The sequence below is a fragment of the Sander vitreus genome, chromosome 1, assembly GCF_031162955.1.
Source record: "Sander vitreus isolate 19-12246 chromosome 1, sanVit1, whole genome shotgun sequence".
Classification (NCBI taxonomy): Eukaryota; Metazoa; Chordata; class Actinopteri; order Perciformes; family Percidae; genus Sander; species Sander vitreus.
Genome location: NC_135855.1, coordinates 40,814,957 through 40,833,067, shown reverse-complemented (window position 1 = coordinate 40,833,067; position 18,111 = coordinate 40,814,957). Strand labels below are relative to the sequence as shown.

Here is an 18,111-nt window from a genome sequence, read left to right as displayed (position 1 = left end):
CGTCCCAGAAGCTTACGTCAAACACTCTCCGCTCCACTAAAGACACGCGCCAAGACATCATCTCAAAACACTGTACAACAGGGAATTCAGTAAGAATTAGGATTACAATTACAAAAAAAATACATTAAAATCATTGCTAATATACAGTATAGGTACATACATTTGAAATAAAAAGTGCTTCAAGGGTAAAAACAAAAGATAGAGGAAGTCATAATGACGGTCCATAATGTTTGGGAAAAAGAAATGTTTTGAGTTTTGATTTAAAAGTGGTGATAGAGCTGGCTTCTGTGACAAATAACGGAAGGTTATTCCAGATAAGAAAAGGCACGGTGGCCTGCCGATATCTTTTTGACCCTAGTTTCTAAAAGGTTGGTACCCAGGGAGCGGAGTGGTCGTGCGGGGGGTAGAGGGGTTAATCAGTTCGGCTAGGCATGAGGGCGCAAGGCCATTCAGCGATTTGTAGGTTAAAAGGAGGATTTTAAAATCTGCTCTTGCCTGTATGGGGAGTAATGATGTGGTCATATCTCCTGGTCCTTGTCAGTACCCTGGCTGCTGCATTTTGGACGAGCTGCAGGCTTCTAATGTCCACCTCTACAACACAATGGACAACGAGAGATTCATCTTGGAGGTGGAAAAACAGAATACACCATCACACATCATTTTTTTCCAAGGACAATGCCAGAAAGGAGAAGGCGTGGTATAACTGTAGGAGAGCTTGGAGTGGAAGGTAGATACTACTTTAATAAACACGGGATTGTTCTGTGAAGTACTTGAGACAATATAATCTGCGAGTCGGGCAGCAAGATGCACCGCTTCTGGAGACGCTCCTGGTGTGGTTTGGCGCGTGGCGGAGGACGGCACAAAACCGGAACGCAGCTCAGATGCTCCCGGTGGAGAATCGGCGTAGGAACCCTCACATCGGGTCTACAAGCTCTCACCATTTTGCACCATTTTTACCGTCAGAAAACAAAATCCCCTGCCACCTTTAAAAATCCAAATACCTTCGCCCTATTTTACACCGGGAGCGTCTGCGCTGCGTTCCTGAACGATCTAAGCACACGGCGTGAAGCGTTTAGGGCGTGTCCAAATCCACTTTTGCTAGTTTGACGACAGAAAAAAGGGTCCGTGCGCCGGGCGCATGGTTCTAAAGGGTTGACCTTAGTGTCTTCATTAATCAGAGGTGTGTTTTGGACGTAACATGCAATCAACCAATCAGAGATCATCTCCCATTCCCTTTAAAAGCCAGGCGCGTTTGGACCTTGGAGCATTGCTGTTATGATGGAGGATTTGCACCGTAATGTTTGTATTTGTAATCTTCTGCATGTGTGTGTGCTGCTGTGCGTCCCTGTGTGTGTAACAAGCATAGTGTGCGCACGCTGTGCACGAGCCTAGGAGCATTTTACTAATGCTCTGTTAAAATAACAATGAAATGCTGCGTTATTGACTTTAGACCAGGTTTTTGTTGGTCAATGGTGCCATCACTTCCCGCTGCCTCAAGATAGCAATACGCCCAGAATGCACCTGAACACACCTCCCTGTAAGACCAGCATGCCCAGAATGCACCTGAACACACCTCCCTGTAAGACCAGCACGCCCAGAATGCACCTGAACACACCTCCCTGTAAGACCAGCACGCCCAGAATGCACCTGAACACACCTCCCTGTAAGACCAGCAAACCCAGAATGCACCTGACCACACCTCCCTGTAAGACCAGCACACCCAGAATGCACCTGAACACACCTCCCTGTAAGACCAGCACGCCCAGAATGCACCTGAACACACCTCCCTGTAAGACCAGCCATGGGCCACAGATGGCCACAGGTGCATTTGCTATTTAAACGACGTGGGCGCTGGACGGGAAACTGACAACTGGGTCGGTCTTAAACTAGCAAAGACAGTTGGGTCTGGCTTTGCGCTGCGCCGGGTGCAAGATAGGACCCTTAGAGCTACTTACATTAACTTACAGAAATTAAAAGCTGTCAGATTAAATGTAGTGGAGAAGTAGAATGAAAAAGTATGAGTGCATCAAATTTGTACTTGAAGTAAATGCACTAGATAGATTTCACCGCTGCTTTTCAAAGCGTGGAAGGTGACTCAGCTGCTCTTCAGCGCGACCACGCTGCCGTGTAGGCGAGGGAAGCAAGCGTGCTGGCAGATGGTCGGCAGGCGGAGAATCTGAATCCATTCACAGAGCGAGAGAGACACATGAATGAAGACAAACAGTCAGCAGAGACAGATTAATACCACACCGATCAGAGACATCAGAGAACAAAGACAGCAACAGTGGGAACAGTGTGTGGGAGATGGTTTTCATTCTTTCACTTCCATTCAGAGAGCTGTTTCTGGTTCTTAGCCTCCCCTCCTTTATATAAAGGGAGCAGACAAAACAACAGAAACAGTTCAACAGCAGCACCAACCACATCCTCCACAGTGATCCTGCAGTCCAGCACAGCTTCCAGGGTTTTCCTGCCAATATAAGGTTAGGTGCAGCAGCCAAGACATTCTGGGCCACATTACCTCAGCCGAAATAAAGTAAAATCAAAGTGGGGAGCATCAAAACTGACTCAATGACTTTTCTCAGATGGAATGATTTAGTTGGTCCCCAGTGGACTTCTTTAGCAAGTTCTGTTTTCAAGCTTTGAGTGTTATTTAATTATTATTTGCTCCAACTTTTCAGACGCAGATATGCAGCATGAGGGGGGAGAGAGAGGGGGAAGACATACCGCAGGTCGGACTCGAACCCGTGGCTACTGCGTCGAGGAATAAACCCCTCCATATGGGTGTAAACTCCACCAACCGACCCACCCAGGTGCCCCAAATTGCATATTTTCTAAACTGAAAAACATAACTTTGTGAGAGGAGCTCCAAACCCAGCCAAACACGTGCACCTTAGTATTCCACATATCTCTGGAAAATGCAGGCTTCCCCCTCTCTGGCTCTGGCTCGTTGACGTAGAACTGACCAGTTAAGCGTGATTCATGCTTCTGCGTTAAACCGACGCCGTGGGTACGTACGTAGGTACGTGGAGACACGGACTCTGCACCGTAGCCTGACGTCGCCTCTTGAAAAATGGAACTACACGTCGCTCGGCCGTGGCTTGGTAGCGTTGCATTTCCTGGTTCTCCTTCTCCATGAACAACATGAAATCAAGGAGAGGGTTAACTTCTCCTACTCCAGATTTCCCACCGTGGTCAGAAAGAACAGGGGAGACACTTTGTTTCTCTCACTATGACTCTAGAGTCATATATAGGGTCAAATATAGAATTGATTTTAAGGTAATGTTACTTGTTGTTAAAGGTGCTCTAAGCGATGTCACGCGTTTTTTAGGCTACAACATTTTTTGTCACATACAGCAAACATCTCCTCACTATCTGCTAGCTGCCTGTCCCCTGAACACACTGTAAAAAAACATCTCCTCACTATCTGCTAGCTGCCTGTCCCCTGAACACACTGTAAAAACATCTCCTCACTATCTGCTAGCTGCCTGTCCCCTGAACACACTGTAAAAAAACATCTCCTCACTATCTGCTAGCTGCCTGTCCCCTGAACACACTGTAAAAAACATCTCCTCACTATCTGCTAGCTGCCTGTCCCCTGAACACACTGTAAAAACATCTCCTCACTATCTGCTAGCTGCCTGTCCCCTGAACACACTGTAAAAAAACATCTCCTCACTATCTGCTAGCTGCCTGTCCCCTGAACACACTGTAAAAAAAAACATCTCCTCACTATCTGCTAGCTGCCTGTCCCCTGAACACACTGTAAAAAAAAAATGCGGTCTCTGTAGACAGCCCAGGCTCGACAAACACCAACAAAAACAAACTGTGCCAACCTGCACCACCAAACATGACAAACAGTCTTCCAGTGTTCCAGCCAATAACTGACAAGAAGGATTTGGGGTTGAGGGGTGGGGGGGGGGTTAGTGCGCTGAAGCACAGAAGGGAGGGGATGGGATGAGGATGAGGGAGGGGCGAGCTAGTCTCGTTTTGTTTGAAAATACTTTGAACGTCAACAAGAAGTAACATCACCCAACATCAGTTAGAGCACGTTTAAGGCATTACATGGATTGGCCCCTTTATATATTGCTGATCTCCTTACCCTACATCACTCCTCCAGGATGGTCTAATCAGTTCCTTTTAGCTGTTCCACAGTCTGGGATGAAAACAAACGGTGATCATGCCTTCTCCGTTGTGGCCCCGAGACTCTGGAACAAACTTCTTATTCATATTAGGTGCTACTGCCGAGATCTTTAAGTCTTGTCTTAAAACACATTTTTATTCTTTGGCGTATGATTTAGTTTAGGGACATTTATATAGAAGTGTGTTGTTTGTGTGATGTTCATTGTGTTCATATTTTTATTGTCTTCCTTTGTTTTTATAACATAACTTTGTACAGCACTTTGTTCAGCCTAGGTTGGTTTTAAATGTGCTCCATAAATAAATGGCTGGCTTGACTAGAGTCACTCTGAAGATAATCACCGTCACTCTCTCACTCACTCTACCACACACACACACACACACACACACAGACAGACAGACACACACACACACACAGAGACAGAGACAGACACACACAGAGAGAGACAGACACACACACACACACACACACAAATCAGGCTTTACGCTGGTGACAGACACAACCGCTCCGAAGGCAACGTGCTAAATGAGCATTGCGTGAAGTCGTTTGGCGACGGCTTGAACGTAACAAGACGTTCATTTATATTAAAGCTATCGTAATTTCAAGTTTGTTGTTATTTTTGTGAAATGTAATTGAAAATCTTCATAACCAAACAGAAATGATCAAGTTTCAGGCCAGCTGTGTCGACCGTTCTCCACATTACCTCTTTCACTTTTCAGATATTAGCATGCTAACGTTTTGTGGCTTTGCCAGTTTGGCTTCCTGCACTCTGGCTGCGTGTCGGCTGCGTGGCGTTTTCTACGTCTTTCCACACCAGAAAGGTGTCTGACTGCTACTGCTGCTGCTGCTGCTGATACTGCTGCTGCTGCTGCTGATACTGCTGCTGCTGGAGCTGGAGCTGCTGCTGGAGCTGCTGCTGGAGCTGCTGCTGGAGCTGCTGCTGCTGTTAGCCTCGTCTGGACACATGGATGTTTCCCATAAACATAAACATAAATATATACTGATCTGATTACAGCAAAGAGTCGGCAGTACTGACAGCAAAACAGACTCCAGAATATTTGGTTCTGTATTGACAGGTGCAATAATAGAAAATCAATAATTATTTATTATTATTTTTTTTAAATGACATTTATATCTGCATTCATGTCAAAACCTCGAGACTTTCAAACATCAGCATGTCATTTATTAAATATATTTGTGTCTAAATGACGTATAAACATCTTTTCCTATTCTATGTTGCCTGGAAACGCTTCCAACGCGCTGGCGTGTCTCGTGAAAAATAGGCGTCGGTCCTATTTCTAGCATTTCTATCTTTTTTGCAGGAGAGCCGTGCCTGAGACGTGTGTGTCACGCAGGCAGTGTGCACGCTCTGACCTGTTACCATGGGAGCCAAAATATAAACGGACACGCCACGCAGCTGACACGCTCACGCCACTCAGCTGACACGCTCACGCCACGCAGCTGACACGCTCACGCCACGCAGCCAGTGTGCAGGAGGCCTTAGCTTTACAGCAGTTTCTCCTGCAGTTCATGACTGTATGTGTTTGTGAGCTTTAATTTAGGGTCAAAGTTGACTTAGTAAACAGGAATGTTAGAAGAGTTTGAGTCTGAATCGTCCCCCTGGAGTCTTGTTGTGGAAAACGTCAGAAATTTGGACCAATTTGAACTAAAAGCTCACTTTTATTTAGCAGATCATAAATCGTTTCAGTGATTTGAACAAACAACAGTAAACAGTAAAGAAAAACACAAGTTAAGGTTAGAAGAGTTTTTTTTCTGATATAAAAATATAACTTTTCTTTTAGGGAAGGAGCAGCCAATCAGCTTGACTGAATGAGTGAGGTCACAGGGTCAGACAGGAAGTTCAGGTTTAGTTTCGTCTCATCTTTCTGAACACCTGAGGAAGCAGTGGCTCTTCCAGGTGATAGTCTGAACCCCACAGAGGGGAAACCTTTCCCCCTTCACCTTCATTCGGTCCCCGTCTTTCCTCTGCGGCGGAGTTAGACGTCAGGCTGCAGAGGGTCAGAGGTCAGAGGGTCAGAGGTCAGGGATCCTCGGGGATCGCACACTTTCTGTTTCGGACCTGGACCACTTCCTTCCTCTCCTTCAGGAAGTTTCCAAAGGCATCAGTCTCTTTGCTCTCCTCCGTTGCTAGAAACCAAAAAAAAAGAGGGGATATATGGACATGTTGCAAGTTGTATGTTTTGTAAAAAAAAAATGTTAATCACAAAAGCAAAAAATAAGATGCGCTTTTATTTTGAAAGTCACACTTTATATTTATTCTTCTGCATTAAAAAAACTAGTTTGTTTTTACTTTGAATGTCTGTAAGAGCTTGGTAATGAAACTGTCAAATCATATTTTAGTTGCACCTATTCGCACCAACACGCTAAACTGTTCAGTTACAGCTGCTCAGTCCGATTCAAGGTAGACACGAGATTAAGAAAAGAGCGAGTCAAGTGTATAAAAGTTACGGAAATAAGAAGAAATAAAAGTAAAAGTAAAGTGAGATAAGATTAAAAAGTAAGACTGGATTAAAAATATTATGTTGCTAAAACAAAGGATTGTACAAATGCTATTGTAGTGTAGCGTGAACATAAGGCAGCTTTATTTCCCGGAGAAAGAGACAAAGGAAAGAGAGACAGAGGGACCCAGGAAAACAGTCAGCTGTTCCACAAACGCCTGGGCAGTTACAGAGCTCATTTTATGCTCATTTTCAGGTTCATAATTGTATTTAGAGATTGTACCAGAATAGGTTTACATGGTTTCATTTTCAAAGAAACACCATATTTTTGTTGTACTGCTCATTGCTGCAGCTCCTCTTTTCACCCTGTGTTCAGCTCTCTGTTTTAGCTACAGAGTGAGACCTCTCACTGCTGGAACATCTTTGTTGGCAGTCGCACATGCTCAGTAGCTAGGTAAGGACTACACGCTCAGTAGCTAGGTAAGGACTACATGCTCAGTAGCTAGGTAAGGACTACATGAGCAATAGCTAGGTAAGGACTACGTGCTCAGTAGCTAGGTAAGGACTACATGCTCAGTAGCTAGGTAAGGACTACATGCTCAGTAGCTAGGTAAGGACTACATGCTCAGTAGCTAGGTAAGGACTACATGCTCAGTAGCTAGGTAAGGACTACACGCTCAGTAGCTAGGTAAGGACTACACGCTCAGTACCTAGGTAAGGACTACACGCTCAGTAGCTAGGTAAGGACTACACGCTCAGTACCTAGGTAAGGACTACTAGCCAGTCAGAAGCAGAGTATGAGGGTGTGTTCTGACAGTACCTAGGTAAGGACTACTAGCCAGTCAGAAGCAGAGTATGAGGGCGTGCCCTGACAGTAGCTAGGTAAGGACTACTAGCCAGTCAGAAGCAGAGTATGAGGGCGTGCCACGCTAGCAGCTAGGTGAGCATTATAACGTGTGTTCCAAAGTCACCACGTTTGTCTCTGAAGTAAAGGCTGGACTACAATAGAGCTGTTTGGAGCAGTTGGTGAACAGTGTTTTCTGTTGGAGATGGTAAGTCCCTTTGGGGGGGACTTTGGGCGTTTTGGACTTTTTTAAGGGTAGCCCTTAGGTTGTCTTCCCAACGACTGAACTGGTTCTCTTCAGTACCATTTTTTTTTGTATTATTTTGACTAATAGTTAAGAACAGAAGATGTTGAAGGATAATCACAGACTGGTTTATGTCAAAGTTTAGTTTTACCTGAAGAACTTGTGGAACCATCCATGTTATTTTTGAGCAATTTATTATTTATTTATATTTCTGTATTAAAAAAAACCTTTGAAAACAGGTCAAATTTGACCAGAGGAAAACACAAGGGTTAGTTGTCACTGAAGGTTTCTTTTCTCACCGCTGTGGTCGATGTCGTCCGTGTCGCTGTCTTCCTCCTCTTCACTTTCGTCAGGGTTACCGCGTCCCATGATGAGGTCACTGGGCCCAGCGAAGTCAGCGCCGCCTGTGGACAGGAAGCCAATCAAACACAACACAAAGATAATACAGGGTTTCTACTAGGGCTGCACAATTAATCGCAATATGGACTAGTGCAATATCCAAATGGCAGGGAGGCGCAATATTTGTTAAAGGCAAAATATGTGTCTAACTATTCTGAATGAAGTATTGTGGAGCCGCAGAGACGTCCCGGACTACAAATCCTCTCCTACAGACTACAGAAAACATCTTTGTTTAGTACAAATCCTCGCAAAAATCATTTTAATTATATAAGATTTAATATTAGTCAATGAAAAAGAGAATAATGATACAAACGTGATCATTCCCTTCAATATCGGGAATCATATTGCAATCGCAATATCAGTCAAAATAATCGCAATTACATATTTTCTACAGGTTTCACCAAGTCAAATTTAAGTGGGCTTTCACTCCTGAACTAAGGTTCATGTTTTTGCATTTGATCCAGTAAGTCTGTCTCTCTTTCTCTGCCTGCCTGCGCTCGCTCTCTCTCTCTCTCTCTCTCTCTCTGCACCTCTCTGTCTCTCTCTCTCTCTGCACCTCTCTGTCTCTCTCTCTCTCTGCCTCTCTCTCTCTCTCTCTCTCTCTCTGCACCTCTCTGTCTCTCTCTCTCTCTGCACCTCTCTCTCTCTCTCTCTCTCTCTCTCTCTCTCTCTCTCTCTGCCTCTCTGCACCTCTCTGTCTCTCTCTCTGCCTCTCTCTCTCTCTCTCTCTCTCTCTGCTCTCTCTCTCTCTCTCTCTCTCTCTCTGCACCTCTCTCTCTCTCTCTCTCTCTCTCTCTCTGCACCTCTCTCTCTCTCTCTCTCTACCTCTCTCTCTCTACGCGCCTCTCTCTCTCTCTCTCTCTCTGCCTCCTCTCTCTCTCTCTCTGCCTGCGCGCCTCTCTCTCTCTCTCTCTCTCTCTCTCTACCTCTCTCTCTCTGCGCGCCTCTCTCTCTCTCTCTCTCTCTCTGCCTCTCTCTCTCTCTCTGCGCGCCTCTCTCTCTCTCTCTCTCTCTCTCTCTCTACCTCTCTCTCTCTGCGCGCCTGCGCGCCTCTCTCGCTCTCTCTCTCTCTCTCTCTCTCTCTCTCAAAAAACCTGCTAATTAGCTTGTAATGCTATTAGTCGGGGCACAGGTAAAGTAAAAAGAAATCTCTATTTCTATACCACTAACAAGGCTGAAAATAGCACCACACTTCAACGGTAGCATAATGAAGGTCCCTACATGTAAACAGAAGCATTGAGAACTTTGTAAGTGTACAGACAGTTTATTAAAAAGTAAAAAAAACGTTTGTGTATACAGGCAGGTGCCATCTTGGTTTACGAACTAGCGTTACAAGATAATTAGCGGTTTGCGCTAAAACTGGTCACATTCGATTAGCATGAAAACATATCCCAGAGAACGGTCGACTCGGTACACGTGTTATTAACCCCTAGGTTCATTTTGTGCCGGAATTGTCCTTTAAGACCCCGGAGAAACCCAATATACAACAAAATAAAGTGTTACTGTTTCATCTTCAGTATCTGTGAGCTGTACCTGCTGAAGATGTGGTCGTCATGTCGACGGCTCCCAGGTCCTTCCTGAGCCGCTCCAGCTGCTCCTGCTGCTTCCTGCTCTGAGCCTCCGCCTGACGGATAGGAAGTTAGTTAAAACACGGAGACACGCAAGGACAAACATTTAGGCTGAATCTCAGTTCTCTTATTTGACATCTCCTCGCTCCTTGGCTGAACCAGAAGTCGATCTGTCCCTTCTTAACGAAGGCCGTCTCAAAGCTCTGATTCCTGCCCCGGGAGGATGGATCTCTGAGGAGCTATGAGTGAGGATGGAGGATGGATCTCTGAGGAGCTATGAGTGAGGATAGAGGATGGATCTCTGAGGAGCTATGAGCGAGGATGGAGGATGGATCTCTGAGGAGCTATGAGTGAGGATAGAGGAAGGATCTCTGAGGAGCTATGAGCGAGGATGGATCTCTGAGGAGCTATGAGCAAGGATGGATCTCTGAGGAGCTATGAGTGAGAATGGATCTGTGAGGAGCTATGAGTGAGAATGGATCTCTGAGGAGCTATGAGTGAGGATGGATCTCTGAGGAGCTATGAGTGAGGATGGAGGATGGATCTCTGAGGAGCTATGAGCGAGGATGGATCTCTGAGGAGCTATGAGCAAGGATGGATCTCTGAGGAGCTATGAGTGAGGATGGAGGATGGATCTCTGAGGAGCTATGAGTGAGAATGGATCTGTGAGGAGCTATGAGTGAGGATGGATCTCTGAGGAGCTATGAGCGAGGATGGAGGATGGCTCTCTGGGGAGCTATGAGCGAGGATGGAGGATGGATCTCTGGGGAGCTATGAGGATGGATCTCTGAGGAGCTATGAGCGAGGATGGAGGATGGATCTCTGAGGAGCTATGAGTGAGAATGGATCTCTGAGGAGCTATGATGGAGGATGGATCTCTGAGGAGCTATGAGTGAGGATGGATCTCTGAGGAGCTATGAGTGAGGATGGATCTCTGAGGAGCTATGAGCGAGGATGGAGGATGGATCTCTGGGGAGCTATGAGTGAGGATGGAGGATGGATCTCTGGGGAGCTATGAGTGAGGATGGATCTGTGAGGAGCTATGAGCGAGGATGGATCTCTGAGGAGCTATGAGTGAGGATACAGAGAGCAGCCTTCCCGGAAGCCGTACAGCTGAAAACCTTGGCTAACTCCGCCCATACAGCTGACAAATTCACGTGACGCTTGTGAAGGAAACGTAGATACAATTTAAGAGAACTGAAATTCAGCGGGAGACAAACAAACGCACTCACCAGCTGTTTGTGGAGTCTTTCATATTCTGGTCGATAGTCCCTGAGGAAGGAGGAGGAAGAGTTCAGTTCATCCCACAAAACTTGTTTCCTCCATTAGAAGACAACATATCATACAGTATAGCCTTTATTTAATCACACAACCTCACTGAGATCAAGAGCTCTTGATCAGAGAGAATGAGAAACACACATAAGACAAAACAAAGCACATAACGACGTTTCACTTGAAGGCAGATTATTTCACGGGGAGAGAGAGAAAGAAAAGAGAGGAGCGAGACGTAAACCGCTGCAGCCTAAACGCACTACCCCTATTCAAAATTAAATGGCAAACTTGCGTTTTCGCCGGATTGTATGAAAGCCAACGCAGTCAGTGTGAACACAGCTTTACATGGAGGTGTAAACACCAGAGGTGTAGCTGTGTTAAAGGGACATTTTGCCGATATTTGTATCATAATAATGTTGGAAGTATGTGTAAATGAACTATGTTAAACTTCCCTCCATCTTACCAGTGTCCACATCTTGGTGCTCACAGGCGTCATTTGGTGGTTTGCTGCTGGTATTAGGACTGGTATTAGTACAATAGTACATATTATACTGTCTGTATGCATACATATATGTAAAGAGTACAGAAGCGGATCGAGAAAAACAGCCGCTCTGTCTGTAATGCGAGCTTGTCGTTTTTGCATTACGTCACCCACCAGCGGGAGCGTTTATTGGTCCGGTGGGGAACATTGCATTTTGGTAGTTGTAGGTTTTCTACCTTTCTTATCGGAAGCAAATGTCACAGCTTCTTTTCTGTGTTTTCTCTGGTCTTGTAGCATTAACTTCAAAGACATTTGTGCAATTTGACTGCATAGACAGACCCTCTTCTCCAGCGATAAAATACATCTTTAATGCATCTGCGTACAGAAAATGTGACAAAAGACATCTGATGTGACGAATGAGAGAAACAAAATAGTTTGTAACTCACCTCTCGTACTCATCGGCAGCATCCTCCACCTGAACGAACAGCTCGTCCAATCCGCTTCCTGTCACCGCTGACACGCCCACCACCTGCGGACAGACACGGCAGATCTCTTTGAGTCGCTGAACAGACTGAGGATGTGGGTGTTCAGAGGTTTCTATACTCCGATCTCATCCTCTCTCCTCCTCTACAACGGTTGAAAGTGAGCCAGCTTTGTTGTGACAGAGGAGAAATCAAGTTAAGACCAAAGATAAGTGGTTAACAAGTACATTTTCAGGATAAAGCCTGACATCTGGCCAGACATAAATCTTCCTCTGGTGTACAAACGAAAGGCTCAGCCAAAAGACTGTCGACCAAGAGAAGTAGATTGTTTCTGTATTCGGGCTGGAGAAGCATCACGTGTAAAGTCAGAGTTAAGTCACAAGTTGAGGTTCAAGCGTTTCCTGAGTCAAGTCTAACACTGCACAGCTATTAAATCTGAAAACGTTACAAGATTGCAGAAGCACCTAAAAACTTTACATCGGGATGTCAGGCTTTGCCCCTCACCTTCCACTCTCTGTGTTGCCATTCTCAAACTCTAGCAAGCTACACGCTGAAAATGTCACGTTTTTAAGAAGATTTGGATGATGTACAAGGCAGGCCTGCTTGGTTCTTTCAGGGAATGATTGTAAAGATTTACAAAGAATATTTCCTCTCTAACTGGGAGGTTTTGGGACTGATTGGTGGGATTGCTGTGGACGAAGTACAGAGATACAAAGGTAAGAGCCAATGAGGTTTAACCATGTATCAGCTCATTTAAATAGCTCACGTTACTGTATTGTGTCAACAGTTAACGTCATTTAATATTGGATGTGGAGTTTTCTTTTGCAGGGTGCAAATGTTCCACCAGAACCAGTTCCTTCCTGAGACTATTTAGCAGAGCCACCGTCGCTGCATCTGGAGTTTAGCCCCGCCCTAGACGACTGTGATTGGTTTAAAGAAATGCAAAACAGCCTTACTCCCACGACCTTACTCCACAGCACTGTGGAGATAGAGCTGGCAATGCAAGACTATTAACCTAGTGCTCTTGTTCTGTGGCACAGGCCGCAGGTTTTTTAGGATGAACAAAACGAAACGCTGGTGTAAATGCACATCATTTGGGTGTTAAAAATTACAACAGTTAAGTTTGGCTCGGCTCCAAGTTCATCTCAAATGTATCTGGCTGTCCGGTAAATGTTTCTTGATGCAGCCTCCCGGTCTGCGCTCATCCTCTTACCCTCAGGTTGGTGTAGAACTCGTCCAGCACCAGACTCATGGAGCGCGTCAGGTTGCTGACATACGAGGTTTCCTGGTTCAAAGCGTCCTGGAAAACCTCAAAGTCCTGCATCCACTCCACTGCGAAGCTGTGGTCGATAATGTCAGTCTGCACAAACAAGTCAAAGACTTCAATTTTCAAGAAGAGAGAAGAAAACACGAACACACATGATGTGTACAGTACATGTGTACTAGAATTACCACTGTTCATCATAACCAACTGCTATAATGATTATGAATATTTCTGTATATCTGTCTCAGTGTCTCTGTATATCTGTCTATCTGTATCACTATACATAAAATTGAAAAGATCACCTTGTTCATGGCAACAATGAAGGGCAGCTTGGTCTTGTAGAGAATACTGGAAGAGAGAAAACATCAGCTGAGACACAGAAGTGAAACCTGCAGAACTGCTGGGAGACACGTTAGCGGTGTCACAATTACACGCAGCATCAGTTGTCTTATATGTTCTGTTAGCTCCCCCTGCTGGAAATATATATACATCTATGAAACACATTGTACTGTGTATGATTTTAAGAGAGTCCAGTGTTGTTCATCCCTGTGGTGGTACTTTAAAAATGTGAGTTGTCAAGATGTTTGTTTGGTTCAGTCAGGTACCTGCAGGCATACAGCATGTTGGACATGAATGTGACGGGGTTGACGCTGCGGGACGTGTCCATCACGTAGATCACGACACACGGGAAGGATGAGGCCTGAAACACACACACACACACACACACACACACACACACGTGGAAAATTAACTGACTGTGATGTTACCGATAAAGAAAAGCAGACAGCAGCCCAGTAAGCCGACCCACCAGAGTCTCTGTGATGATGGTTCCAGACGCAGACCAGGTGAAGACCTCGATCTGACCCGGGGTGTCAATCAGCACGTACCTGCAGAGAGTCAAAGGTCATCAGACACAACTACAGAACCAATTGTTTACAATGAAGTAACAAGTTTGCAGATTTCACATAGGGCTAGGCGATATGGACCAAAAATCATATCTCGGTATTTTTCTGCTGAATTGCAATAAACTATATATATATATATATATATATATATATATTGTATTTTCTACAAAGTGGGCTACATGTTCAGTTGTAAATCAAAGCCACATTTTAGATGGCACAAGCACTTCTATTAAAACAGACGGTGATCAAAATAAAAGGCAAAGACAGGGTTTCCCTTCCCTGTTTGCAAATATACAGCTGCAACACATGCAATTATCTAAAATAAATAGCCCATTATATAAAGTGTAAAAAGAACTTCTCTGACAGAACAACACAGGGTGTAAGGAAGCACGCAGCCTGATACTGACCGGTGGTTCTGCTGCTTCTTCTCAATGAACTGCATCACCTGAAGAACACAAACACACACTCGTTGTGTCATCTCAGTTGGTTCAATCTGGCTGACATGGTTTCATCAGACACTCCAGCTGTGTTCAAACTATAGATGCGCGTTCACGGCTTTCTTTGACAGACCGCGAGGTCGATAACAGATTTACTGATGCTAAAAATGGAGAATACGCATTGTACATACTTTATGCAGAGGGAGTATGGGAAAACCCTGACTCAGTTCCCAGAGGATGTGGAGTCCGACCGCGTTACCTGATCAAAGCGTGTGGCGAACAGGTTGAGTGATGTCACGATGCCTCCGTTGGGTCCGAGGCTGTACTGCTTCATCACCTCCTTGTAGTTCACGGTGTCCCTGATGTCTGGAGGAAAGACAGACCGACAGACAGACACACTGAAGGCTACACAGAGCAGGAGGGACAAAAAAAAACTGGGCCGACTCCGAAAAAAGTTGAGTTGTGAAAACACACTTTTTCAATGATTTGACTTAAAAATTGGAAGGCTTCATGTCATTTATTATACAGGAAAGGATTAAAAGTAACATTAAGTTACAGTTCAAACGGGCCAGACTCAGTTTAAAAACTGGTTTCCAGCAGGTTTCTGTTCTCCAATGTCCGACTGCAACGGTTTGCTTCCCCTTCTCACACATCTGCCACTCATCACCTGTGTCTTACCTTAATGCCTTTCCTGTGATGATGCCCCTTACTTCTATCATACTTCTATCTCCTGTTAAGTGAGACATTACATTGTATGGTCACTTATTCCTAATATGAACTGTTTCACATGAAACCTCAAATGCAGGACACTGATTGCATGAGATTAAGTGTGTCTGTATGAGGTTGTAAATGGCAGCCTGTGCCCTTTTTGTAGTGTGTACATACTATTTCTCATCAAACTGTGATAACTGTGATTAAATTCAGTATATATATATATATATATATATATATGTATATACGTCTGACATATGTTGCCACCCCTCCGACCCACGGTGCAGTAAGGACACGTACAACAAGTATGACATAAAAGAAATGTATACAAATAAAGATAAAGAAAGATGGGTAACATAAACAAAGGGACGTGTCCTCACCGATGTTTGCGGGGAAGGGGACTTCGTGGACGGCAGGGTCCAGGTTGATGACATACGGAGGAGTTCTGAGAGAGTGAAGGTGAGCCGTCAGCCTCTGGAAGACACAAAACACTGAGATCAGAACAGACAGGTTTTAAAGTACATTTGAATGCTACTGTTTGCTTTTACTTGCAACAGAGTATTGGTATACTGCAGCGGTGTAGTCTACGTGATACGCAGGTATACGCAGTATACCCACTAAGAAATCTCCAGGATTTCCATATACCCACTTAAAAATGTGCAATGATACGCAACAACATATCTATGTGACAGAACTATCACTTCAGGTATTTGTATTCACAAATACAGGGTTGAGTAATGTGACAGCAAACTAAACTACTGCAGAACATGCAGAGAGACTTCTCTCATCTTTCATCGACCCGCTCCTCGCTGTGTGTAGTGTGTAGTTCGTAGTGTGTAGTACGTAGTGTGTAGTGTGTAGTACGTAGTGTGTAGTACGTAGTGTGTAGTATGAAGTGTGTAGTTTGTAGTATGTAGTACGTAGTGTGTAGTGTAGTGTGTGCGTAGTGTGTAGTTCGTAGTGTGTGCGTAGTATGTAGTACGTAGTGTGTAGTATGTAGTATGTAGTGTGTAGTGTAGTGTGTGCGTAGTGTGTAGTTCGTAGTGTGTGCGTAGTATGTAGTGCGTAGTGTGTAGTACGTAGTGTTTAGTACGTAGTGTGTGCGTAGTGCGTAGTGTGTAGTGCGTAGTGTGTGCGTAGAACGTAGTGTGTAGTGTGTAGTACGTAGTAAGTAGTGTGTAGTACGTAGTGTGTAGTACGTAGTGTGTAGTACGTAGTGTGTAGATGTGAAAGCATCGTACTGCTTTATATTCCATTATATATTTTTGATATATTTTGAATGTCATCTGTGATTTCCTTCTCATAGGATAAATAAAGGTATTCCCACCATAAATTGGTGCATAAAAGTGTATCAGAATGCAGGATATTAGTCTTTGACGCTCAACATAACCCTGGGGGAGGACACCCAGACCCCACACTGGTACGAGTTCACAGGGAGTAAGTTACGGGTTTAACCGCCGTCCCAGGGCACTTTCACGGGGAAGAAGGTTGTGAAAACACGAGTTACGGGACGCCTGGAACGCAGCATAACTCTTCCACAAAGTTAGGGAAAACACTGGGGCTGCACGATAATATCGCGATAACGATATGACTTGCGATAAATAAACAGATAGATAGAAGTGTTCTCAGTTCTGCTGCTTTCAGTACTCTGCTTAAACACAACAAACTGCTTGTTGGATTAAAAAACTAATGAAAAGGAAACCGCTTCTAACTCTCTTTTATTGAACAAATTGAACATTTAATTGAATATAAAAGGCAGCACTAAAGAATAACAACACACATTGTTGAGTGCTGTTTTCTACATATATTTATATACAAAATAACAGTTTTTTATGTGGCCCTCTTTGGCGATGTGCAGATTCTGGCTATATATATATATATACATATACATACATACACACACACACACACACACACACACACACACACAGTATATCCACTACAATACTATTATTATTAGACTACACCACTAAATCCAACTTTATGTATAAAGCACATTTTATAACAGAGTTGAGCCAAAGTGCTGCACAGTCAAAAGCTAAACAGTCCTAGAAACAGAGACACAATATATATTATATTAAATTAATATTAGGGGGAGTAAGTTGGTGTTGGAGAAGGTAACGTTAGTTTTGGGAGGGCTGTGTTTACGTGTGAATGTAATATGTAACGTTAGTGTTTGGTATTTTCCCTCGGATATGATGAAGGGTTTTTTCCTTCTAATAACTCAACGTTACTTTATAATGTTTTGCTTTTAAACATCTTTGTGAACAGGTAACTTTCTCAGCTTGTCCCCCTGGCTGAATAAGCTAACTCATGCAGCTAGCTTCCGTTAGCCACACTCGCTAACTAACGTTAACGTTAACTGACCTGAACGAAGGTGGTTTTCCCGGACCCCGCCATGCCCAGCACAATGAGACACACGGGTTTGTCCCGGGCAGCAGCTCCCGGTGTCCCGCCGTCTTTCTCCGCTGCTGAACTCCCGTGACTATCAGTTAAAACCTCCCCAGCAGCACCGGCACACTGCGCCGCATCTGCCATGTTGTTTGATGTTGTGGGAAACGGCTGCCGTAAACACACTGGTACTGTCGTAAAAAGTAACGCTCGGAACACTACTCACCGCCAGAAGGTGGTGCTATATATCACGTAAGAACAGGGTTCAGAAATTAGCACCATCCACCAGCCAAATGCTGGTCAAATATGCCATTGGCTGGTCGATTTGCTTCACTAACCGGCCAAAATAACAATGGTAATCTATTGAGTGGCTGGTTTTTGTTTGTGTTTGCATTTTATCATCATTGATTCAAGCCAATCAACTCTAATAAGTAATGAACTAGATAGGAATAAAGTCAGGGTTGGGTTAGTTACTTTGACATGTAGTCAGTTACTGAATAGAAATCACATGGCACT

General features: G+C 44.4%; 2 protein-coding genes across 2 annotated transcripts in view; both read right to left on the bottom strand.

Moving 5' to 3' along the window:
* Positions 1 to 5,006, bottom strand: part of stmn4l (stathmin-like 4, like) — a 16,088-nt gene extending 11,082 nt beyond the window's left edge. The window contains exon 1 of the mRNA XM_078255898.1: positions 4,842 to 5,006. The gene's annotated coding sequence lies outside the window, so the exon portion shown is untranslated. The remainder of the gene's footprint in view (positions 1 to 4,841) is intronic.
* Positions 5,007 to 5,798: 792 nt separating this feature from the next.
* On the bottom strand, positions 5,799 to 17,763 carry gpn1 (GPN-loop GTPase 1). The gene is made up of 13 exons (XM_078255888.1): positions 17,572 to 17,763; positions 15,585 to 15,678; positions 14,753 to 14,859; positions 14,464 to 14,501; positions 13,960 to 14,038; positions 13,757 to 13,851; positions 13,454 to 13,499; positions 13,101 to 13,247; positions 11,852 to 11,934; positions 10,885 to 10,924; positions 9,618 to 9,708; positions 7,985 to 8,089; positions 5,799 to 6,286 (listed from the first exon to the last, which is right to left on the bottom strand). Exons 1-13 carry the CDS (start codon positions 17,740 to 17,742, stop codon positions 6,180 to 6,182), a joined length of 1,203 nt encoding a protein of 400 aa, XP_078112014.1. The 5' UTR covers positions 17,743 to 17,763; the 3' UTR covers positions 5,799 to 6,179.
* Between the last annotated feature and the right edge of the window lie 348 nt (positions 17,764 to 18,111).